At 39.9% G+C, this 26818-nt stretch overlaps 1 protein-coding gene, 1 long non-coding RNA gene and 1 pseudogene across 4 annotated transcripts in view; 2 read left to right on the top strand and 1 right to left on the bottom strand.

Annotated features, from left to right (window-relative positions):
* Positions 1–434: 434 nt before the first annotated feature.
* On the bottom strand, positions 435–25963 carry LOC126941299 (uncharacterized). 2 transcript variants are annotated; one of them, XR_007721239.1, is made up of 3 exons: positions 25911–25963; positions 24172–24305; positions 435–1745 (listed from the first exon to the last, which is right to left on the bottom strand). It is a non-coding gene; the product is annotated as an uncharacterized LOC126941299 (long non-coding RNA). The 2 variants fall into 2 exon arrangements; XR_007721240.1 differs by lacking the exon at positions 25911–25963 and adding an exon at positions 25118–25188.
* LOC126941571 (uncharacterized) lies at positions 16334–16434 on the top strand (annotated as a pseudogene).
* The window catches only part of ROCK1 (Rho associated coiled-coil containing protein kinase 1), a 156377-nt gene continuing 154799 nt past the window's right edge, over positions 25241–26818 (top strand). For both annotated transcript variants that reach the window (XM_050767630.1, XM_050767632.1), the window contains exon 1: positions 25241–26297. In XM_050767630.1, coding sequence (XP_050623587.1) covers positions 26205–26297 — 93 coding nt within the window. In that variant the 5' untranslated portion in view covers positions 25241–26204. The remainder of the gene's footprint in view (positions 26298–26818) is intronic.

The raw sequence follows: 26818 nt of genomic DNA on the forward strand, positions 1-26818 counted from the left end.
AGAAATATAGTAACTTAGAAGAAAAACACAAATTAACAAAGCTCCCTCAAGAAGAAACGGGTAACTTGAACCTTGTGTCTACTTTTAAAAATGAATTTGTGGTTTAAAAGTTTTAACAAGGAAAATTCTAGATTTCCCCAGTGAAGATTTAGGATATTTAAAGATATAACAATTCTACACAAACATAGAAAATAGTAGAGGGCAGGACACTTCCCAGCTCACTGTATGAGTCTAGCACTACTGTGACGGTGAAACAAACCAAAGGAAAGGGAAAAGAAAAAAATAAGAGAGAGAGGGAAAGCTGCACACACACACCCCACAGACACGAGAGAGAGAGAGAATATAAACATAGACACCTAAAATCTTCAAAAATGTTGGCAAATTGAATCCAGCAATTTATTAAAATAATAACACTTAATGACAAGTTATTCAAGAAATGGGATAATGTTGGTTTAATATTTAAAATGTATTTAAAAGTCAAAGTAATTAACCATATCAACGGAATTTTAAAAATCATATGATCATCTCAATACATGAAGAAAAAACATTCATACTTTAATTTCTAAAAAGCCTACCAAACCAAGATGGGAACTTCTCCATTTTAATAGAGGGCACATGTAGCTAACATAATAGTAAATGACTGAATGGTTTCTCCTAATACCAAAAACAAAGGAAGGATGTCTACTCTCATTGCTTCTATTCAACACTGTACTGGAAAGCAAAGCCAGTGCATTAAGACAAGAAAAAGAAATAAAATGAATACAGATTAAAAAATGAATAATTCTGTCTCTATTGGCTGACAACATGATCATCTAAATAAAAAACTCCAAGGAATATATAAAACATCTACTGGAATGAGTAAGTGAATTTAGGAAAATCCATCACTTGTAAAAATCAAAGGATTTAACGTCAATATACAAACACCAATTGTACTTCTATAAACTAAGAACAACTGTCATATATTGAAATCTGGAGATAATACTATATATAAACAATATAAAAATATGAAATATTTGTGTATAATCTAACAAAATACATGCTAGAAATTCCAAATTATTGATGTAAGAAATAAAAGAAGGTAGGCTGGGTGTGGTGGCTCATGCCTGTAATTCCAGCACTTTGGGAGGCTGAGGCAGGCAGATCACCTGAGGTCGGGAGTTTGGGACCAGCCTGACCAACATGGAGAAACCCTGACTCTACTAAAAATACAAAATTAGACCGGCATAGTGGCGCATGGCTGTAATCCCAGCTACTTGGGAGGCTGAGGCAGGAGAATCGTTTGAACCTGGGAGGCAGAGGTTGCAGTGAGCCAAAATTGTGCCATTGCACTCCAGCCTAGGCAACAAGAGTGAAACTCTGTCTCAAAAACCAACCAACCAACAAACAAACCAACTAACCAACCAACCAACAAACAAACAGAAATAAAATAAGACTTAAGTAAATGGAAATTATATGGTGTTAACGGATTAGAAGACTCAATATTATTAAGATGTCAGTTCTTCCCAAATTGATTTATAGATTTAATGTAATCTCAATAAAAACCCCATTAGGGTATTTCGTAGAAATTAGCAGGTTGGTTTTACCATTTACACGGCTGGGTGTGGTGCACACAGTAGTTTCAGCTACTCAGGAGGCTGAGGCAGGAGGATTGCTGAGCACAGGTGTTTGAGGCTGTAGAATGCTGTGATCGTGCCTGTGAATAGCCACTGAACTTCAGGCTAGGCAACATGGCAAGACTCCCATCTCTAAAAATAAATAAAATTTAATTTAAAAATGAGACAAAATAATAAATAGAATGTACATGGATAAGCAAAGGACCTATAATAGCCAAAACAATTTTGAAAAATACAAATAAAGCTGCAGCAGTCACACTTCTTGATTTCAAGGCTTTTATAAATCTAGAGTAATCAAGACAGCATAGTATTGGTAAAAGACAAACATATAGATCAGTTGAATAGAATAGAGAGTCCAGAAATAGACTCACACAAAATTGCTCAATTGATTTTCAATAAAGTTGCCAAAGAAATTAAATGGTGAAAGGACAGCTTTTAGCAACTGGCAATCCAATAATTTGAGGTCCATATGCAAAAACAAAATGGAATTATATTTCTGTTGTTGATTTCTAACATAATTTTATTATGGTCAGTTAAAATGCTTTGTGTGATTTCAAATTATGTAAATTTGTTAAGATTTGTTTTTGTCCTTCATGTATTTTGAAACCTTCTTATTAGATGTGTACCCATTTAGGATTATGATGTCTTCTCCAAATTCCTTTTGATTATTTTTTGCATAGTATATCTTTTTCTAAACCTTTTTACTGTTTACCTATTTAAATCTTTATAATTAAACTGGCTTTCCTGAGGACAGCACGTAGGTTTTTTAAGCCAATATAGTAACTTTTATCTCTTAGTTGCTATGTTTAGATCATTTATATTTAATGTAATTATTGGAATGTTTAGATTTAGTTATATCATTATATTATGTATTTTTTGTTTGTCCTGTCTGCTTTTTTGTTTCCCTATTTTCCCTTTCCCTTTCTGCCTTCCTTTTGGATTGTTTGGATAGGTTTAGTATTCTACTCTATTTTACATATTGCTTTTTGGTTCTCTCTCACTCTCACTGTTTCTGGTTGTTCTAGAGCAGGGTTTCTCACTCTTAACACTATCGATATTTTGAAACAGATAATTCTTTGTTTTGGACCAGATAAATCTTTGTTCTGCATTGTGCAATGTAAAATGTTTAGCAACATTTCTGACCTCTACCCACTAGATGACAGTCATACGCCTTTCTCCAGTTACGGCAATCAAAAATGTCCTCTCGATCCCAATTAAGAATGACTGCTCTAAGTAGTACAATAGAAATACTTAACATTTCTGGGTCTACTTAGAGTAATGTTTTACTATTTAAGTAATATGCAGATGCCTTACAACCATAAAGGTCCTTTAACTTCCTTCCTTTATGTTATGGTTGTCATATATATTAAATCTACAGAAGCATTAAAAACCCCATAGGACAATGTTAAATTTTTCTTTCAAAATTTTTTTTTTCTTTCAACAATTATGCATATTTTAGGCCAGGCGCGGTGGCTCACGTCTGTAATCCCAGCACTTTGGGAGGCTAAGGCGGGTGGAACTCGGGGTCAGGGGATTGAGACATCCTGGCCAACATGGTGAAACCACGTCTCTACTAATAATACAAAATTAGCTGAGCATGGTGGCGCGTGCCTGTAATCCCAGCTACTTGGGAGGCTGCGGCAGGGGAATAGCTTGAACCATGGAGTTGGAGGTTGCAGTGAGCCAAGATTGTGCCACTACACTCCAGCCTGGGCAACAAGAGTGAGACTCCGTCTCAAACAACAACAACAACAACAAAAAACAACAACAAAAAACAATTATACCTATTTTAAAGAACTAAAAAGGAAGAAAAAGGCAAACAATCTTTTAGATTTACCCAGCTATTTACTGTTTTTGTTGTTTTTCATTCATTCCTAAAGTTCCAGGTTTCACCTAGGATTATTTTGCTTCAGTCTGAAGAACTTCCTTGCACATTTCTTTGAGTTAGCTATGAGTTTTCTTAGTTTTCCTTCATCTGAGAATATCTTTGTTTCTCCTTCATGCCTGAGGATATGTTTGCTGGATATAGAATGCTGGCTTGACAATTTTGTCATAATTTTATAGATGTTGTTCCACTGTCTTTTGGCCTCCATGGTTTCTGATGAGAAGTTCAACATCATTGTTAACATCATTGTTCTCCTGTATATGTGTCATTTTTCCTTAGCTGCTTTTAAGATTTTTTTCATTACATTTAGTGTTTAGTAATTTCATTATAATGTGTTTCTGCTTTTCTCTGAGTTTATTCTATTTTGGGTTTGCTGAACTTCTTAAATCTGCAAATTGATGTCTTTTTCTCCAAGTTTGGGAAATTTTCAGCCATTATCTTCAAATGTTTCTTCCATACCAGTATCTTTATAGGACTCCAGTGTTATCAGTGTTAGACTTTTGATATAGTCCCATGAGTCTCTGAAGTTCTATTTAGTTTTTTTCCAATCTTTTTCTCTTTGTTCTTCGAATTGGATGACTTCTATTAATCTATCTTTAGGTTCACTTACTCTTTTCTCTGTCATCTTCATTCTGCTATTGAACCCATCCAGTAAACTTTATTTTACTCATGTATTCACTTTGAGAAAGGGTCTCACTCTGTCACCCAGGCTGGAATGCAGTGGCACAATCTTGGCTCACTGCAGCCTCCACCTCCCAGGCTCAAGTGATCTTCCCACCTCAGCCACCTGAGTAGCTGGCACCACAGTTATGTGTCACTATGCCCAGCTAATTTTTTGTATTTTTGGTAGAGACCATGTTGCCCAGGCTGGTCTTGAACTCCTGACCTCAAGTGATACGCCTGCCTCAGCCTCCCTAAGAGCTGGGATTACAGGTGTGAGCCACCGTACCCGGCCCCATCCAGTAAATTTTAAATTTCAGATATTGTATGCTTCAATACTAAATTTTCTATTTTCTTTTAAAGTGATCTTTCCACTTACTTTACTTAACATGTGTTTTCCTTTACCTCATGGAACTTACAGTATCTATTTTAAAGTCTTTATCTGATAATGTTACCAGGTGTGTCATCTTGGGGTTGGCCTTTGCTAATTGTCTGTTCTCTTAAGTACTGGTCAGGGCTCGCTTGGTGGCTCACACCTGTAATCCCAGCACTTTGGGAGGCCAAGGCGGGTGGATCACGAGGTCAGGAGATCCAGACCATCCTGGCTAACACGGTGAAACCCCGTCTCTACTAAAAATACAAAAAATTAGCCTGGCATGGTGGTGGGCGCCTGTGGTCCCAGCTACTCGGGAGGCTGAGGCAGGAGAATGGCGTGAACCCAGGAGGCGGCGCGTGCAGTGAGCCGAGATGGCGCCACTGCACTCCAGCCTGGGCGACAGAGCCAGACTCCGTCTCAGGAAAAAAAAAAAAAAAAAAAAAGGACTGGTCACATTTTTCCGGTTCTTTGTTGAGTAATTTTGAATTGTATTCTGGACTTTTTGAAGATTAAATTGTGTGGATATGAGTCCTATCAAAATCCTCGAAGTGATGTTGTTATTATTACTTTATTTTATCATTTTAGCAGGAAATCACTCCAGTTAGCTTCAGACTGCAAGTTTTAAAAATCACTTTCTGTGGGCAGCGTTCCCATCCCAGTTCAGTTTTCAAAATGCAGTGAATGCTGCTTTGGGTCTGTTCAACACATACGCTTCCAAGAAGTTAGTCTGAAACTTGCGTGGTGCTTTACATATTAGTTCAATTCTCAAAGCTGTGCTATGTTGTCTTCGGTCTCGTCCCATGCATATGCACCTCAAAGGTAAACATGGATTTGTGTAGTTTCTTACATATTATTAAGACATCCTGTTCTCCAGTACACTTCTCTCCAGGATTCCTTCTACATTCTGTCCCATGGAGGTCCCTTTTTCCAGTTCTTCTGTGCAGAAAGATAAGGTTTCTTTTAAGAGTTTTAATTGCCTGGATCACTGCTACTAAGAAGTTCTGCACTTGAGGCCTGCCTTTGGCGCACAGCCACAGGAGAAAAGGGGGAAAAATGAAAAATCATTGTCATATGTGTTGCTTCTTCAAGTTTTGACTCCACATCACTATTTGCCTGTTTTATTTACTTTCAAGAGTCCTCAGATTTTTTTTTTTAATTTTGTCCCAAGTTTTTAGTTATAATCAGCAGGAGATATAGGTCATAGTGGATGTGCTCCATTTTGAGCCGAATAGGAAGTCACATCCTGATATTTGATGTAAGAAAAAATTTTGGCAGGGCATGATGGTTCATGCCTGTAATCCCAGCACTTTGGAAGGCTGGGACATGTGGATTGCCTGAGCTCAGGAGTTCGAGACCAGCCTGGGCAATATGGTGAAACCCCATCTCTACAGAGAAAAAAAAAAATCATTAGCTGGGTATGGTGGTGTCCGCCTATGGTTGCTCAGGAGGCTGAGGTGGGAGGATGGTTTGAGCCCAGGAGGTGGAGGTTGCAGTGAGTTGAGATTGCGCCACTGCTCTCCAGCCTGGGTGACAAAGTCAGACCCTGTTTCAAAAAAGAAAAAGAAAAAAAATGTTTTTATGAGGATATTTGTAAGGATGTATGAAATTCATATAATGGAAGGATGAAGTCTTGGAGATCACATAGGTCAGTGGAACTCCCTCAGCAGTTGCCTAGGGTAAGAAGGGGGTAAGAGTGCTAAGTATAGACAATATTCTTCAAGTGTATTCTTAAAATAACTGACGGAAGTCAGAACTCAAGCATTCTAGTTATGTTGAGATCTTGATGTCTTTTCTCATACTCTTCTTTAGTGGGTAGCCTTGCACAAACACCCTCCAATGATGTCTAGGGTCATTGTTTAGACATCTTGCTACTCAAAGCTCTAGGCATTCCATGGAGCAGTTTCAGGGGCAAAAACAGTGGTGTGTGGGTGCACTTGTGTTATTAGCACCTGCTTCAATTAGAGCAGCCCACTTTGACCTCTTTTTCATATTGGACTGCAAGATGGCATAACATGATTTACAGTGGTAAACAAAACATGACAAAATATCATAGAAAATCACCAGTTTACAGTAAAGAGCCTGGGATTGGATTGATCAGCAGCAGCAGTACATGACGTTGCTTTCCAGTTCTTCTCTGATGCTTGTAAAACAGCTGACACACTAGATAGGAAGTAGTGACGACTCTTCAGGGATTGCCTGGGATACTAGGGAAGGTTTAGAGCAGACAACATTTTTCTGTTCCCTTGCATTTAAAGCACTTGTCTGTATGCTGGAAAATGCAAAATTAGCTGTCATCGGCTTCTGTGCTTCACTCCCTTACTACCAGAGTAAACCAGTTCTGCTTGATGACCTAAAGCTATCAAACCAAGATGATACTAATTTTATCTTTTTGGAGAATATTTGCTTTTTATAAGAGACTCCTGAGAATGGTAAATTCTTTACAACACAAAGAAATTGAATACTTGCATTTAAGCTATCAGGCTAGTGGGAGAAGAGACTCTTCCTTGATTACCTTATAACACACAGGTTATATAAAGTAAGTTAAACAATCTTGGACCCATCTGTTAGGGCTGGGGTGGTGGCTGAGTATTAATTACACCTAATAGTTCTCCCAAGCTTCCAATAAATACTCATAAAGTAGTATAAAAAAATGAAAATGCATGACACACAACAACCTGTGAAACAAAAGATAAAAGTCAAACATAGAGGAGAATCCCAGAAGTATTTCTATTATTAAACTCTTAGTAGAGTCAAATTAAGAAACAGAAGTGCATAGTGATGCACACAGCACCTTTTTTTTTTTTTTTTTTTTTTTTTTTTTTCCTGAGACAGAGTCTTGCGGTGTTACCCAGGTTGGAGTGCAGTGGCATAATCATAGCTCACTGCAGTCTTGACCTCCCAGGTTCAAGTGATCCTCCCATTTCAGCCTGCTGAGTAGCTGGGACCACAGGCATGCGCTAGTGCACCCAGCTAGTTTTGTTTTGTTTTTTTGTCTTTTTTGTAAACAAAGGGTTTTGCCACGTTGCCCAGGCTCGATCTCCTGGGCTTAAGCAATCCACCCACCTCGGCCTCCCAAAGTGTTGGGATTACAGGAATGATCCACCATGCCTGGCCTCATATAGCATCTTTTGAATTAGGAAAACACAGCTGGAAAATAGGTAAAAAGAATTCTGTTTCATATCTCCCCTCACTTCCCCTGAGTGCCCGTAGTTTAGGAACACAGAGTTTCGTTAATGAGAAGGCTAGGCAGCCATGGCTTTCACCGTGTGAAAACTGATTTCTGAATGGTCAGAGTGTCCCATCCCGTCATTAACAGCACCTTTTAGCCAATTCAGGTTCTACAATTCTCAGTGCATAATAGGCTAGGATAAAGAGAATGGAGATCTTGGGATACGAAGTCCTCTCAAATGGAGATCTTGGGATACGTATCCACCTTGAATATGAATTTCAGGTGGAGTAAAGGTAGAGGAACCATAAAGGCAGTACAATCTGGGGAAGAGTTAGAGTTTTCATTCACCACTCAACGGCATTAAAGGATAAATATGCTTAAACTTCTACGCTTCTCTAGGTTAAACGTCCTCTTCCTAATACAGAATTAGGAAGAGACTATTTCATTTCAAAAAAACGACACAAGATAAATGCTCATTAAGCAATAAAAACTGGCTTTGCATGTCAAATCACGAAGTATTAGAGACGCATCCAACAGTACCTAAGTTGTTATTATTATTTTTTGTTTTTTTGAGACAGAGTCTTGCTATGTCACCCAGGCTGCAGTGAAGTGGCACAATCTCAGCTCACTGCAACCTCTGCCTGCTGTGTTCAAGTGATTCTCACGCCTCAGCCTCTCGAGTAGCTGGGACTACAGGTGTGCGCCACAACACCCAGCTAATTTTTTTTTAAATAGAGATGAGGTTTTGCCATTTGCCCAGGCTGGTCTCAAACTCCTGAGTTCAGGCAATCCACCTGCCTCAGCCTCCCAAAGTGCTAGGATTACAGGCATAGGACACCGCACTTGGCCAGTACCTAAGTTAGATGTACTCAATAGCAAAACTCTGTACCTTATCTGTTTCCAAACTCTGGGCCTAGATATCTTCCCTCCAATTCAAAGATGAGAAAATAAGGGAAAAATAGTGGAGGCTAAGGAAAAAAGATCTATAGTATAAGACAGATCTCCTAAGAACTCAGAAAAGTCTTCACCTAATATTGATTTTCTACAGGCAGAGGAAGAAATTTTAGAAAGATTATTTTAAAACAAAACCTGTATGTCGACTGACAGGTGAATGGGTACACAAAATGTACTATATACATATAATGGAATATTATTCAGCCTTTAAAAAGGAATGAAATTCTTTTATATGCTGCATCGTAGGTGAAACATTAAGACACTATGCTAAGTGAAATAAGCCAGACAGAAAAGGACATATATTGTATGATTGCACTTATATGAGCTGCCTAAAATAGTTATATTCATAGATAGAAAGTAGAATAGTGGTTGTTTTTTTTTTTTTTTTTTTTTTTTTTTTTTTTGAGACGGAGTCTCGCTGTGTCTCCCAGGCTGGAGTGCAGTGGCGTGATCTCGGCTCACTGCAAGCTCCGCCTCCCGGGTTCACGCCATTCTCCCGCCTCAGCCTCCCAAGTAGCTGAGACTACAGGCGCCCGCCACCACGCCCGGCTAGTTTTTTTTTTTTTTTTTGTATTTTTAGTAGAGACGGGGTTTCAACATGTTAGCCAGGATAGTCTCGATCTCCTGACCTCGTGATCCACCCGCCTCGGCCTCCCAAAGTGCTGGGATTACAGGCTTGAGCCACCGCGCCCGGCGAATAGTGGTTGTTAAGGGTTGCAGGGAGAGAAGAATTGGGGAGTTAACAGGAATAGAGCTTCACTTTGGAAAAGTTCTGGAGATGAACGGTGATGATGGTTGTACAACAATGTAAATGTACTTAATGCCACTTAATTGTACACTGAAAAATGGTATATTTTATGTCAAGTACATTTTACCACAATAAAAAATGCAAAAAAAAAAAACTCTGAAAAACCAAAGTGACAAGAAAGTACATACTGTATTATTTCATTTCCATGAAGTTCAAAACCAGGTAGAACGAATCTATGGTGATAGAAATCAGAATATTGATTATTTTTGGTGGGTAAGGTTTGTGGGAAGGGAAAGTGAGGAAATATTTGGGAGTACTGAAAGAGTCCTATGTCTTGACTTGGGTACTGTTCACCCAGGTGTGTACATATGTAAAAGTCCATTGAGTTGAACACTCAATATGTATGTTTTACTAAATATACATTATATTTATACATATTATATGTAAATGTATTATATATAGTATATAACAGATATATCTAATTATATATATTACATCTGCACCTATGAAATACAAACAGGCTATTAAAAAGAGCAGTCTAGGCCAGGTGCAGTGGCTCATGCCTGTAATCCCAGCACTTTGGGAGGCTGAGGCGGGTGGATCACAAGGTCAGCAGATGGAGACCATCCTGGCGAACATGGTGAAACCCTGTCTCTACTAAAAATATAAAAATTAGCTGCGCATGGTGGCGTGCGCCTGTAGTCCCAGCTACTCAGGAGGCTGAGGCAGGAGAATTGCTTGAACCCAGGAGACAGAGGTTGCAGTGAGCCCAGATTGCACCACTGCACTCCAATCTGGGTGACACAGCGAGAATTCTGTTCTCAAAAAAAAAAAAAAAAAGAAAAAAGAAAAAAAAGAGAGAGAGAGAGCAGTCTAAAATGGGATGAAAACAGACTGAGATTAAAAGCAAAAAACAAAAACAAACAAACAAAAAAACAGGCTAGAAAAGCCTTCAAGGAAATCAAAATTTTAAAAGGCAGTAATTATTTGAGAGGCTGTGGCAGGAGGATCACTTGAAGTCAGGAATTTGAGACCAGTCTGGGCAACACAGCAAGATCTTGTCTCTACAAAAAATTTTTTAAAAATAAAAAAAATTAGCCAGGGATGGTGGTGTGTGCCTGTAATTCCTGCTACTCCAGAGGTTGAGGTGGGAAGATTGTTAGAGCCCAGGAATTTGAGGCTGCAGTGAGCTATCATCACACCACTACACTCCAACCTGGATGACATGAGACTCTTTCCCTAAAAAAAATCTTTTTAATAAAAATTAAAATGTAGTATCTCAATAACATCCATTTTGGGAACAGTTTATAGCAGAATTGCAGATCAAATCATGAAGTACAAGAGATTTACTAATAGGTAAAAATAATTTCTCAGTGCAGAAAATTAAATTCATGTTTCAGAAGACAAACTTGGAAGTCTTCCCAGAATGTAGAAGAAAAGAAAGAAAGAAAAATAAAAATAGATAAGGAGGACAGAGATAAGACCCCAAGTATTGATAATTGATGTTCCAAAAGAAGAAAATGAAATAAATGGAGCATTATCAATAAACTAATATATGAGAAAAAAATTTTACTGAGGAGAAAAAAGAACCAAGTCAAAGAGTTCTCTCTTTTAGAAAAACATTATAAGAGATCCACTTCTGGGATTATACCAGTGAAGTTTTTTTTTTTTTTTTTTTTTTTTTTTTTTGAGATGGAGTCTGGCTCTGTTGCCCAGGCTGGAGTGCAGTGGCCGGATCTCAGCTCACTGCAAGCCCCGCCTCCCGGGTTCACGCCATTCTCCTGCCTCAGCCTCCCCAGTAGCTGGGACTACAGGCGCCCGCCACCTCGCCCAGCTAATATTTTTGTATTTTAGTAGAGACGGGGTTTCACCGTGTTAGCCAGGATGGTCTGGATCTCCTGACCTCGTGATCCGCCCGTCTCGGCCTCCCAAAGTGCTGGGATTACAGGCTTGAGCCACCGCGCCCGGCCTCCAGTGAAGTTTTTGAATTTCAGAAATACACAAAGAATCTTACAAGAGCTAAGTTGGAAAATGTTGCCTATAAAGTAGCAAAGCACAGATTGCTTTTTAACTTTTTCTCAGTGGCACTAAGTCTAAAAAAGAAAATGGAGTAAATGTAATGAATTTTTAGAAAACTATATCTACCCATGTTGTCACTGATGTGAAGACGATAGGCATTCTTACCTATGCAAGATTTCACCTAAGTATTATTCATTTTAAAATTATTTAAAGTTTTACTTTAGGTTGCCCAAAATGAGTCAAAATAAGATTCAAGAAAGCAGATTCTCTAGGACTAGAAATAAACATGGGAATTAAACATACAGAAAGAAATATAAACATTAATCATAGTTTAGCTACAAATTTGAATTAATATTGTAAAACTTGGAAAAAAAGGTTATAGTGTTTTTAAAAAAGAAGACAGAAAGATAAAGTTTGAGGCAGCAAATGTGCAAAGTTTCTCATCCAAATAGAAAGTTACAAAAGTTATAATTTTTAAATTTATGATCAGAGACATGTATGGCCAACATTGCTTATGTTTCAAGGCAATTATTAGCACGCTAACAAGAATGTTTTAATCCAAAATCCAAATCATTGCAGAAGCAAGAGGAAAATAAGGTCAATGTTATATAGCAAATTATAGAAAGCAAAAACAACGATTAAGAAGAAGTTTTTTTAAAAAGAAAGAAGGAGGGCAGGAATGGTGACTCACGCCCTTAATCCCAGCACTTCCGGAGGTCAAGGTGGGAGGATCGCTTGAGCCTAGGAGTTCAAGACCAGCTTGGGCAACAAAGTGAGACTTCCCTGACCCCACCCTACCTGCTCTATAAAAAATGGAAAAAAATTAGCCCAGTGTGGTGGCAAGTGCCTGTAATCCCAGCTACTCTTGAGGCTGAGGCAAGAGGATTGCTTGAATGCAGAAGTTCCAGACTAGCCTGGGCAACAAAGTGATAATCCATCTCTACAAAAAACAGAAAAAGTTAGCTGAGTGGGGTGGCAGGACCCTGTAGTCCCAGCTACTCTTTGGGAGGATCACTTGAGCCCAGGAGTTTGAAGTTGCAGTGAGCTATGATCACCCCACTGCATTCCAGCCTGGGCAACACAGTGAGACCCTGTCTAAAAAATATATGTATATATGGATATGATTGTGTACCTATGGGAAGAATAAAAGAAACTGAATAGCCATTTCCTTTTGCGAAAGGAACTAAGTGGCTTATGGAGGCTTTATCTATTTTTATGGTTGCCTTCCATTTATGAAAAATGATGTTTTTTCATCTTCCATCATGGTATAAAGTTTTTAAGTCTAAAAAATTATACAATTAGTGGAGGAAGAATATATAATAATACTTTTCATTGTATACCCCATTGTATCTTTTAAATTTGTGTGATCATATACATATACTAATTATTTGAATAAGTATAGTATAAAATTTTCAGAATATGGATTGGAACGAGACACTTCTTGATCTCTGTTAAATTCACTGTATGTGTATGATGTTGAAGTTGTTGTATTTGGTTTATATGTAGAGAAAAGTAGAAAAAGTTGGTTTTAAGGACATAGGGAAAATAATAAAGTAGACGTATTTGAAAAGATGAAAACCATTTAGGCTTGAAAATAAGAAGAACATGCTTGGTTCATTGGAGCTTCGCATGTCCTGGTTTTAGTCCCTCGTGGTGCCTAGCTATACTTTCTGCTGTTGCTTAAATTGGCTTAAGTTGGTTTCTGTTTCCTGCAACAACCACATCAAAATACCTAAAACCTTGTTGATACAGTTATAAATAGGAAAATCCTAAATAAACCATTCAAAAGTAGCAGTATATTGGGATGAATGTGTGTGTATTTATCTCTAGAACTACGAGGGTAACATAATATTACCCTTGTAACATAATATTAGCCTTGTAACATAATATTGGAAACTTTCTTTCTTTTTTTCTTTTTTTCCTTTTGAGATGGAGTCTCAGTCTGTCGCCTAGGCTGGAGTGCAGTGGCGCAATCTTGGCTCACTGCAACCTCTGCCTCCCAAGTTCAAACAATTCTCCTACCTCAGCCTCCCAAGTAGCTGGGATTACAGGCACATACCACCACATACCACCACAAACATTTTTGTATTTTTGGTAGAGACAGGGTTTCATCATGTTGGCCAGGCTGGTGTCAAACTCCTGGCCTCAGGTGATCGGCCGGCCTTGGCCCCCCAAAATGCTGGAATTACAGGCGTGAACCACTGTGCCTGGCCTGGAACTTTCTTTATATGATACATATGTCAATCATTAGCTATACAATAATGTCAACATATACCAAAAAAGCAATTGATAAAATATTAAACAAATTCCTAACAAAGCTTTAAAAGCAAATTGGATAGATAATTTTAGATGGGACTCAGCATAGTTTTAACTGTAGTGATAACATTATTCTATGTCAATTATCTTTGTAGTCTAATTACTGCCAGAAGAAAGTTTGAGTTTGGTGCACTAGCATATATTTTTAACACCTTCCCAACACTTCCTAATGTCCTTTTCTCCCTCCACTGAGCAGTTGGCATTAGGCTCAGTGTCTTTTTTTTTTTTTTTTTTTTTTTTTTGAGACAGGGTCTGACTCTGTTGCTCAAGCTCAAGTGCAGTGGTGCAACCATGGCTCACTGCAGTCTTGACTTCCCAGGCTTAGGTGATCCTCCCACCTCAGCCTCCCAAGTAGCAGGGCTACAGATGCTTGCCACCATGCCTGGCTATTTTTTTTATTTTTTGTAGAGATGGGGTTTTGCCATGTTGCCCAGGCTGGTCTCAAACTCCTGGCCTCAAGTGATCTGCCTGCTGGGGTCTCCCAAAGTGCTGGGATTACAAGCATGAGCCACGGCACTCAACCAAGCTCAGAGCCTTAAGCAAGGAACAGTAATAGAATGTTACAACATTGTTTTGTTTTATTTATTTTTATGGTTGCCTTCCATTTATAGAAAATGATTGTGTTTTTCCATCTTCTATAATGGTGTAAAGCTTCCTTTTTAGTGGAATTTAAATCTAAAAAAATTACACAGTTGAAGAAAAACGTTAAGTAAATAAAATCATATGTTGTAGTAGATATGTTAGTATTTAACTGATGTCCATATATCAGTGAAAAGATACTGTCTTAACATGATAGCGAGTATTTATTTTAAATCAAAACTTAACATGTGCTTAAATATGAGTTATTTCTGAGAAAAACTGACAAAAGACAAGGATATCTGTTGTCTATCTCTACTGCTATAGTTAAAGAACTGAGACCTAAAATAGATGTGAGGCATGATTACTGGTAAGAAAGAAACCAAACCAAATGTCTAAACATTATTTACACACACATGATATTTTGTCAAATTTAAGATTTTCTTTTTCACCTTTTAAACTCTCTGAAATTGAGATACATCTCAAAAATGATAGCTTGTTAGTGTCCTTTCCTTTGGTGGTATGTAAAATAATTATATATCTTATAATTGATATTGTTTTACATTAAAATATGGTAGTTATCAATAAATCTTTAAAAATTTCAAAATGAGAAAATTTTATAGACACAATAAGGTCAATAAAATGGCTGGGTAAGAGATGATAAATATATCATAATCAATAATCATGAAATAATCAAAACAAAAGTCCTATTCAGAATGACAACAAAATTTTTAGAATATCCAGAAATAATCTCAGCGAAAAATCTGTGTGGCCCAGGTGATAACATCTATAACATTTTGTTAATAAATATTTTTAAACATTTTTGGGCTGGGTGTGGTGGCTCATGCCTGTAATCCTAGGACTTCGGGAAACTGAGGCAGGCAGATCGCTTGAGCCCAGGAATTTGAGACCAGCCTGAGTAATAGACAAAATTCTGTCTCTACAAAAGAATACAAAAATTAGCTGGGCATGGTGGCAGGCACACGTGGTCCTAGCTACTCAGGAGGCTGAAGTAGGAGGATCACTGGAGCCCAGGAGGTCAAAGCTGTGGTGAACAGTGATTGTACCACTGCACTACAGCCTGGGTGACAGAGTGAGACCCTGTCTGAAATAAATATAATTTTTTTGAATAAAAGTTACCAATTATTGATTGGGAAGATGGAATAGCATAAACATTTTTTTTCAAATTAAATTATAGTTTAAAATATTTTCAGTTAAAATGGCAGTGGAATGGGGGTATAGTGAGGAAGAACTTGAAAAGTTATTCTAAAAATCGTATGTAAGAATAACAAGTTGAAATAACTTTTTAAAGAAGACTAGATTTTCTGGGCTATCCAAACACACCATGTGACTATAGTTATATTACTACACTAGTAGAATAAATATATTTACAATGAAATAGAAGAGAGCAGGAATATAGTTACACATAATTCATCCTTGTTAATGAAAGTATAATGAATCATTAAGACAAGCTTATTTAATAGATGGTGTTAATAGAATTGTTTAGCAATTTGAAAAAGTACAACAGATTCTCACCCTATTCAATACATCAAAATATATTCACTTATAATGAAAAACAAAATATGGAAAACCAAGCCATAGTGGGAGAGTGGGGGGACAAAAGTAAATAGAAATACAAATATATTAAGCATTTGGAAAGTGGAAGGATTTTTTTTTTTCTTTTTCTTTTTTTTGAGACGCAGTCTTGCTCTGTTGCCAGGCCGCAGTGCAGGGGCGGCAATATCGCCTCACTGCAAGCTCCGCCTCCCAGGTTCAAGCGATTCTCCTGCCTCAGCCTCCTGAGTAGCTGGGACTACAGGCATGTGCCACGGCGCCCGGTTAATTTTTTGTATTTTTAGTAGAGACGGGGTTCACCATGTTAGTCAGGCTGGTCTCAAACTCCCGACCTCAGGTGATCCGCCTGCCTCGGCCTCCCAAAGTCCTGGGATTACAGGGTGAGTCTCTGCGCCCGGCCGGAAAGTGGAAGGACTTTCTAAACATAAAAATAGCAAAAGAACTGCTTGCTTGGGCACATATACTATAATTGAACAATACAGAGATTAGCATGGCTGCTGTGCAAGAATGACACAAATTGTTTTAAAAAGTAAACATTTTGGTTGTCAAAAATACACTCAGAATTTAAAAATAAATAAAAACATTGGTAAAAATGTGCAATTAATAAGATAAAAGTTAGTATTTTATTTATATTCATACAAATCAATAAGAAAAATTCTAAGAGTCAATTGATGAATAGGCACAGAATGTAAATTAATGGAAAAAAAAAAAACCTAAAACAACTAATTGGCAAACATAGGGAACACATATCCAATTTCATAATAATCAATGATATGCAAATCAATACAACAATGAGCTCAGATGTAAATAGTAACACACCCAGTGCTGAGGAAAAAAATAATAAAAAGATGCACAGGCTGGGCGCAGTGGCTCACACCTGTAATCCCAGCACTTTGGGATGCTGAGGCAGGCATATCACCTGAGCTCAGGAGTTTGAGGCTAGCCTGGCCAACGTGGTGAAACCCCGTCTCTACTAAAAATACAAAAAATTAGCCCGGCGTGGTGGTGCGCCTGTAGTCCCAGCTACTCGGGAGGCGGAGGCACTAGAATCACTTGAACTCGGGAGGTGGAGGTTGCAGTGAGCAGAGATCGGCCACTGCACTCCAGCCTGGGCAACAGAGTGAGACTCCGTCTCAAAAAAAAAACTAAAAAAATAAATAAATAAATAAATAAAAAGGCATGCAACTATTAATAGTGGGAGTGTAAACTTGTATTACCAAATTAAACAAACAAAAAAACACTCCCTTTCTTTTGGCCGGAACCGCCATTTTCCAGTAATTCGCCAAAATGAGGAACACAAAGCGAAAGAGGAGGAGAACCCAACATATGTTTTCTAGGCCTTTTAGAAAACATGGAGTTGTTCCTTTTGCCATGTATATATGAATCTATAAGAAAGGTGATAGTGTAGACATCAAGGGAATGGGTACTGTTCAAAAATGAATGTCCCACAGCTGTTACCTTGGCAAAAATGGAAGAGTCTACAATGTTCCCCAGCATGCTGTTGGCATTGTGTTAACAAACAAGTTAAGGGCAAGATTCTTGCCAAGAGAATTAATGTGCGTAGGGAGCACATTAAGCACTCCAAGAGCCGAGATAGCTTCCTGAAACGCTTGAAGGAAAATGGTCAGATAAAGAAGCCAAAGAGAAAGGTACGCCGCCGGTTCAGCGGAAGTGCGAGCCTCCTCTACCCAGACAAGCATACTGTGTGAGAACCAACAGGAAGCAGCCTGAGCTGCTGGAACCTATTCCCTATGAATTCATGGTATAATAGGTGTTCAAAAAAATAAAAAACCTCTGGACTGTAAAAATGTTTCTCTTCATTGAGTAGAAGTGAGGTGTCCTCTCCCCGAAAGAAATATTTAAAGCAAATTTTAATTGTGCCCTAATTCATTATGTAATGTCTTCACTATTCAAATTTAATGCATTTCTTGCTGAAATATGTGAGGTAGCTTATTGTGCAACAAATTACTCAATTGCTTAGAAAATGACCAGGTATTATGTATGAAATATTTGTACTAGTTTGAAGATAGTCCCTCTAAATCATCAAGGAAGAAATAAAATTATTTACAAAAAAAAAAAAAAAACCCACTTTATATACAAAGATGTTTACAGTAGCATTATTTATAGATGAACAGAGTAATGGTTAAGCAGACTATGGTAAATTTCTAGAATGGAGTATTATGCAGGCTTGAAAAGTTATAATTAGAGTATATATAAGACTGTCTGCTGTAAAAAAAGTATAGAATAATTATCCTATAGCATATAAAATGAACAAACAATTGCAGAGGGAGGAAAAAGATGAAAAGGGAAACTACAAAAACATCAACAGTGATGATAATTGGGTGGTGGGAATATGGGTGATTTTTGTTCTCTGCTTACTTTTCCATATTTTCCAAAATTTTAAAAATAAGCATGAACTATTTTTACAATGAAAAGAAAAACATGAGTATTGCTTTTAAAGTCCTAGCCTATGCCCTAGGGAATGTATGAAGCAGCAAAGACAAGAATACATAAACAAAAACAAACATATAAATTCAACTAGCAGAGTATTTACACTGCAAATAAAAAGGGGTAAAGTGTATGAGTTATCATAGCTATTAACAAAGAACATAGAGAGTGTAAGGGTAACATTTATATAAATATGGGTGGGCATAAGGAATCGGTGTCTCTCTTCCAGTTAGAGAGATTTTTAGGGAGGAGGTTACATTTCAGGAGGTATTTGAATGATAGAAGGGAGGGGAAAACAGTGAAATGTCAGAAACATTTTTCTGTTTCCAAGTATTTGGTATGGAAGTCTGAAAGTTGGGACTGAGATGACTGATAAAAGTTATGACAAATAAAAAAGAGAAGTAGATACTGAGTGACGAGTCCGTCACTGCCAAAAAAAGGCAATTCACCAGTTTAGGAACCTTAAAGAGGAAGATGTAAGAACCTAAAAAGCGATAGGACAGAAAGTAAACTTGGTCTTGGAACTCAGTGGAGTGGTGCTGGGTGGGAGGGGGAAATTTGGATAGGAAGCTGTTACCAAAAAAATGAGAAAGAGTATGTAACCAGCTATGTGTATCTCCTTGATCTGGGCTTCCTTCTCTTATTATGGCCACATACCAAGTATCTCAGAAATTCCACAAACATAACAGCCCCCACTCTTAGAATAAATTGTAATATCAGCCATTTGCATGCTCAGGATTGTGAGTGTAACAGTAGGGTTCCAAAATGGCAATGGCATAAAGCAGGGAAGTAATTATTTTTCAAAAATCCATTTTCCTCTATTTCTTCATTCTGTTTCTAGGGTCAGTGCAAGTATTTTTGCAGTTGAATGGAATAGCAGCTTCTAAGAAATAAAAAACAGATGTTAGAGGAAGGCATTCCAGGGTGAGTCAGGAGAAGCCTTAAGGGTACTCTGTGTTCACAGCTTGCCCTACACTTTTCCTTCCTATCTTGATAGATACCTGCATCCCCAACTCTGTGTAGGCAGCATCAAGGCCATAGTAGATCTAAAAATGTCAAAATACATTTACTCCCATGCCTGAATGTCCCATGGAAAGAAAACCTTGACTGATCTCAAAAGGAGTACTCTTAGGTAAAGGAACATACTCTCTTGATTCGCTTTTCAAATCTGGGAAAATATATACAGATAAACTACTTATGGGTAAATATTAATCATATAAAACCAACCTGTTAAAACAGAAATTAACTTAATTTTTTTCAATTTCTGTTTACTAAGGTTGTTCAGTATCAAGTGAAGTTACTCTATATGAAAAAAAAAAAAGGTAGTGCCCTTTGGAAAGTTATATTAAACATAATAAGTATCATACTTTCTTGGAAATGTTAGCTAAAGTTGCTATAGAAACTTAGCCACATCACATTGTTAACACGTGTGTGGTATGCATTTTTGAAATAACATGCAATTTATAGCACTGAATTAAAATTGATGTATGATTGTACCTGCATTTTTGGTATGTTTTTGAAATAGAATAAACATGATTACCTTCTAAATTGAGGAAATAGAAAAACATAGGTAGAATGTATTTATATAAGAATATGATAATTTTGCAATAACTTAAAACACCTGAAATCATTCTTTAATTTGTTTAAAAAGCTTTTATATTTCTTTTGGACAGAGTTTCCACTGAAGTGAAGATTAACATGAGTTAGTCTGTCATTCGTTTACCAAGGGTCTACTGTGGGCAGCTTCCTTTTATAGTGGGCAATTAAAAGAAGTATAAAAGGCATTCTCAACATATATCTCTCTATATATTTACTTATGATTAATTCTTTTCTGAAATTCAACTGTTTTGTCTTGTATTGCTGTAAAACTATGCCAAAACCTAGTGTCTCAAAGTACTAACCATTTTATTATTTGCCCATGATTCTGCAGTATGGGCAGAGGGCTTGGAGGGATCAGCTTGTTTCTTATTCTATGTGCCACCAAAGCTTGGGGGCTGCTGGAATGGGCCATAGTCTGGGGTCTCTGTTCTCAAGGTCTGTAGGATTCCTTGGTTGTCTTCCATGTGATCTGTTTATGTGGTTACTTAGCTTGGGTTTCCTCACACCATGGTGATCTCAGTTTAGTCTGACTTCCCAGAGCATAAAACTGTTAGCTGCCAGGCACCCTCAGAGCTTAGGCCTCCTGCTGGCACAGTGCTACTTTTGCTGCACTGTATTGGTTAAAGCAGGTCACAAGACCCCAGCCCAGATTCAATGTGGGAAGGAATGCCACAAGGGTGTCAATATTGGAGACATAGTTCACTGGGGGCCATCTTTGGAGGCTAGCTAACACATCAATGTTTATTAGAGAAATTCACGAACAAGATACCAAGCCTATTTCCTACCAAATGACCAAAAGCAAAGGAATGCTCAGCTTAATTGTCTTTTACTATACAGAAGTCTACACCCAAATCTTTCTGATGTTTCCATGATCTCTCCCAAATATGCCTCATTCAAATTCTTTCAGCACTGCAGTCTCTTCATTAGGTTCTAGCATGACTCTCATGTATACTAAATGTTTCCAGAGGCATGAATTCCAAAATTCAGAAAAATTAAGATATAACTAGTTTAGTCTATATATTTACAGAGCGTTCTCAACTTTGTAAATTTCTTTTTATAATTATTTTTTTCTTTTTTAGAAACAGGGTCTTGCTATGTCACCCAGGCTGGAGTGCAGTGGCGCTTGGTCCTAGCTCACTGCAGCCTTGAACTTCTGGGCTGAAGCGATCCTCCTGCCTGAGCCTCCCAAGTAGCTGGGACTATAGACACGTACCGCCATGCCGGGTTAATTTTTAGATTTTTTTTGTAGACACGGGGATTTCGCCATGCTGTCCAGTCTGGTCTGCAACTCCTGAGCTCAAGCGATCCTCCTGCCTTGGCTTCCCAAAGAGCTAGGGTTACAGGTATGAGCCACCATGCTTGGCCAACTTTGTAATTTTTTAATTGCCAATTAAGAACATTAAAAAATGTACCATCTACTATTACTCTTGCTTCTTAAAGGAAAGTATGTTTACTTTTTAAAAAAGTAACAGAATTTCATACTGAAGGACAGCCTTCAGTATGAAACGGGTTACTTTATGAAAACTTACTATATATCTTTATTGTTCTTATTTTGCTGCAAGTCATTAAAATCCCACCAAGGACTGCCACTGGTTCCTGGACCCAGTGTTTGGGAATCCCTAGTCAATTCAGTGTTACTGAACATTTTCAAGGCCTTTAAAAACATTTTTTTTTTTTTTTAATTTTTTGAGACAGGGTCTGGTTCCATTGCCCAGGCTGAAGTCAGTGACATGATCTCAGCTCACTACAACCTCTGCCTTCCAGGCTCAAGCAATTCTCCCACTTCAGTCCCCTGGGTAGCTGGGACTACAGGTGCCACCATGCCTGGTTAATTTTTGTATTCTTTTGTAGAGGTAGGATTTCACCATGTTGCCCAGGCTGGTCTCCAATTCTTGAGCTCAAGTAATCTGCCTGCCTTGGCCTCCAAAAGTGCTGGTATTACAGGTGTGAGCCACCGCACCCACCCTTCAAGACCCTTTTCATTCAACCTGTTAAAATCATTTCACATCTTTATCTAGGGACTGTAATCAGACTGATGACATTGCAAATTCTGTAACTCCCTCATTTACATGGAATCATTTAAATCTGTGCTAATGTAAGTAATCCAATTGTTAAATACTTGTCACTGTATTAGGACTGGATAGTGTAAACATAGTCAGTAGTTATGAATGGGGGGTTCTGTAGTTAGATTGTCTCTGTTCCAATTAGGGTCTGAGCAAGTATTAACAACATATCTCTCTGCACTTCAGTTTCCCCATCTGTGGCATAGTTTTAAATATATCATGTATAAAGTGTGTGGAGTAGTACCTAGCACATGGTGAGCACTCAATATGTTTGTTATATTATTATTATATTTATACATGGCATCAGTATTTTGCCCTTACATGTAGGATTTTAACATACTTTTCTTTTCTTTTTTTGAGATGGAGTCTCGCTCTATCGCCCAGGCTGGAGTGCAGTGCCATCTCGGCTCACTGCAAGTTCCGCCTCCTGGGTTCACACCATTCTCCTGCCTCAGCCTCCCGAGTAGCTGGGACTACAGGGGTCCGCCACCATGCCCAGCTAATTTCTTGTAGTTTTAGTAGAGACGGGGTTTCACCATGTTAGACAGATGGTCTCCATCTCCTGACCTTGCGATACGCCCGTCTCAGGCTCCCAAAGTGCTGGGACTACAGGTGTGAGCCACCGCGCCCGGCCCATAATTTATATTTTAAGGGTGATCTCAAATATCCACAATACTTTGGAAGAGATTAGTCACAATTAGACGATAGAATTTTAAGGTTGTAAGGGAACTTTATTTTGTTTTTATTTATTTATTTATTTTGAGACAGAGTCTCGCTCTGTCACCCAGGCTGGAGTGCAATGGTGCCATCTCGGCTCACTGCAACCTCCGCCTCCAGGGTTCAAGCAATTCTCCTGCCTCAGCCTCCAGAGAAGCTGGGATTAACAGGTGCCTGCCACCACACTCGGCTAATGGAAGGGAATTTTTAATATCATATGATTCCACCCTATTATAGGTGAGGATCTCTTTATTAAAAAAGTTGGCTGGGCGCGGTGGCTCACGCCTGCAGTCCCAGCACTTTGGGAGGTCGAGGAGGGTGGATCACGAGGTCAGGAGTTCGAGACCAGCCTGACCAACATGGTGAAACCCCGTTTCTACTGAAAATACAAAAATAGGCCAGGGGCAGTGGCTCATGCCTGTAATCCCAGCACTTCCGGAGGCCAAGGTGGGTGGATCACCTGAGATCGGGAGTTCGAGGCCAGCCTGATCAACACGGAGAAACCCCATCTCTACTAAAAATACAAAATTAGCAGGGGGCGGTGGCGCATGCCTGTAATCCCGGCTATTCGGGAGGCAGGAGAATCACTTGAACCCAGGAGGTGGAGGTTGCGGTGAGCCGAGATTGCGACATTGCACACCAGCCTGAGCAACAAGAGTGAAACTCCATCTCAGTACAAAACAAAACACCAAAAATTAGCTGGGCGTAGTGGCGCATGCCTGTAATCCCAGCTACTCCCGAGGCTGAGGCAGGAGAATCGCTTGAAACCGGGAGGCGGAGGTTGCAGTGGGCCCAGATGGCGTCACTGCACTCCTGCCTGGGCGACAAGAGCAAAACTCCGTCTCGGAGGAAAAAAAAAAAAAAGTTAATTCAGAGTCCATCTATCTTACGGCAGAAGATAACTAGTGATGTGTTACAATCATCAGAAGAGCCTTGTAGGTAAGTAAGCTATATGGACTTCACATATATTTCTAGTAGTTCTGCCAGGTTGGTTATCACTTCCACTTATATTTATCAGTGTCACTCATGTATTGTCTTAACTACCTGTATTTCTTCGTATGTGTCTAAATGGAAAGCAACATAATGTTCACCGTTCTCTGAGAACAAAATTCCTAATACCTAAAAATGGTAATAATAATAAAAAAAAGACAAGCAGGGCTTAGGAAATTTATTTTAGGGCAACTGCTAGATTTATTTTAAGCCCTACGCTTAAAAATAAATCTAATTCACATGACTTAAAATGCTGGAGCCAAGAAAAGTCACTGCAAAGGCATTTAATGAGATACCTGGTTTGTCTAGTTGTCTTTGCTATGATTTTTGTATAAACCAAAAACGTCCTATCTTGATATATACAGTGGATTTTACATCTAAATATTTCTTGTATTTAATAAATTAAAAATAGAAATAGACATTTTTTTCAAACCATATAAGATTTTCCTAACCTCTGACTCACATCGTAAGGTTGGTGGACTGTTCAGATGCTGTACGATGCTTCTTACCCCGATGCTTTTTGGTTCATCTGTAGCATTTTCCATCATGGGGTAAAAGATCCACATTTTCTATTTCTAGTGATCCTTAATTTGATTTCTGAGCAAAAATAAAGTTTGATTAGAAATACATTAAGGTAGATTTCCTGCTGAAACCAGTGAAGAACATAACTTTATCAGCGGGGGTGAGTGACAAATCTTTCACCTTTCCTCACATCACAGTCAGTGAAGCAACGAACTAGGAGAAATGCCTATTATTCTCATGTCCTACGTCAGTTCTGATAAAAATCACACTTACGTTTCACTGAATGTTTTGACATTGAAACGACAGCATTACATGTCCAGGAGAGAACTACAGTGGGGGTGTTAATGAAGTAAGAGAACTAATACGAATGACTTAAAAATATTGATTTTTTTCTAAGAGATTATTTTCCTTTAAAAAAATTAAATTGAGCTTGACTTCTATTGACTGTACCTTCCGGAGTCAATATTTTATGGCTCCCCTGACACACACGCCTGGCGTGGGAGGGTTGAGCGCTTCGAAACTTTCCCAGTGAATTGTAAATGGGTTCAAGGCTAGGGCTCCAGAGGGCTATCCATGAAGTACCACCGAAAACCAAACGCCACCGAAAACCAAACGCCGCTAAATGCTGGTACCTGCCCACGAAAAGGCTTCCTGCCTAAAGAAGAACGTATCACCCCATCCTGACAGTAACAAGAACAAGCACTCTCTCCTCGTCAGAAGTCTCTGGACTTGCTACAACCCAGAGGAAACAGAGCTGGGGCATCTGCCGGGACAGCGACCAGAAGCAGCCAGAGCTCCGCCTCTGTCCGGACCTCCAAGGCGGCTCCAGAGCCCTGCAAGGCTCCTCAGAGCCGGCCAAGGCTCGGACCCTACCGGCAGCTGCTTACCCCACGTCTGCTCCTCCCGGCGGTCAGCCTTCTCCGCCCGCCCGCCCGCAAGGCCCCGCCCACCTCACCGCCCGGCCCCGCCCACCTCACCGCCCGGCCCCGCCCTGCGGAGGCGACAGCGTGCGCGCGCGCGCGCGGGGTCCCGGCTGGTTCCCCTTCCGAGCGTCCGCGCCCCGCATGCGCAGTCTGCGCCGGCGGTCTCCGTTTGTTTGAACAGGAAGGCGGACATATTAGTCCCTCTCGGCCCCCCTCGCCCCACCCCCCCAGGCATTCGCCGCCGCGACTCGCCCTTTCCCCGGCTGGGACCGCAGCCCCTCCCAGGAGCTCCCCCATCAGCAGCCGCCGGGACCCAACTATCGTCTTCCTCTTCGCCCGCTCTCCAGCCTTTCCTCTGCTAAGTCTCCATCGGGCATCGACCTCGCCCTGCCCCACCGGACACCGTAGCAGCAGCCCCAGCAGCGACGGGACAAAATGGGAGAGTGAGGCTGTCCCGCGGGGACCAGCTCGTGGCCGAGACTGATCGGTGCGTCGGGCCGGGCCGAGTAGATCCGGGGACGCGGGGCTAGACCGTCTACAGCGCCTCTGAGCGGAGCGGGCCCGGCCCGTGGCCCGAGCGGCGGCCGCAGCTGGCACAGCTCCTTACCCGCCCTTCGCTTTCGCCTTTCCGCTTCTCCCTCCCTTGTTGCCCCGAGGGAGTCTCCACCCTGCTTTTCTTTCTCTCCCCGCTCCTGCCCATCTCGGGACGGGGACCCCTCCATGGCGACGGCGGCCGGGGCCCGCTAGGCTGAAGCACCTCGTCGGAGCGACGAGGCTGGTGGCGACGGCGCTGTCGGCTGTCGTGAGGGGCTGCCGGGTGGGATGCGACTTTGGGCGTCCGAGCGGCTGTGGGTCGCTGTTGCCCCCGGCCCGGGGTCTGGAGAGCGGAGGTCCCCTCAGTGAGGGGAAGAAGGGGGAACCGGGCGCACCTGGTGACCCTGAGGTTCCGGCTCCTCCGCCCCGCGGCTGCGAACCCACCGCGGAGGAAGTTGGTTGAAATTGCTTTCCGCTGCTGGTGCTGGTACGAGGGTATTGTCACAGCAGCAGCAACATGTCGACTGGGGACAGTTTTGAGACTCGATTTGAAAAAATCGACAACCTGCTGCGGGATCCCAAATCGGAAGTGAATTCGGATTGTTTGCTGGTGAGTAGCGCTGTTCTCTTTTGCTCGTCTGGGGTTTTGCATGTCTTTCCTTCCTCTTGCATTACTCTGGTTCGCTGCAAAAGAAAGTCTCAGGTGTGCATAATCGTCTTGGAAAACGCTGGATTTCTGTTTCCCGAAGAATCTTGGAGTACCATTAACATCTCATGGCGTGGTCCTATTTGCCATTTGACTGGCTCTGTACTAACTACTCTCTGAACTTTTAATTCTGACTCAGTTCATGAGTACCCGAAAGATACTTACAAACTGCTATTGCAGGCATCCTATAAAAAGTTATTACGTCAGAGTTACTGCAGCGTATGTAGTTTGTTGAATGGCGATCGTAGTAATACTAATCTTTTTGATCAGTTTGACAGTTAAATTGAAAAGACAACTTTGCTTTTTTTTTTTTTTTTTTTTTTGCGATTTAGCTCCTAGGCGTTTAGTTTTTAGCCTTGAAAGTGACAACGGATAATTGATATTGAGCAAGTGATTTTTGAGCCAAAATTTCATAGGTGATTTGA

The sequence above is a fragment of the Macaca thibetana genome, chromosome 18, assembly GCF_024542745.1.
Source record: "Macaca thibetana thibetana isolate TM-01 chromosome 18, ASM2454274v1, whole genome shotgun sequence".
Lineage (NCBI taxonomy): Eukaryota > Metazoa > Chordata > Mammalia > Primates > Cercopithecidae > Macaca > Macaca thibetana.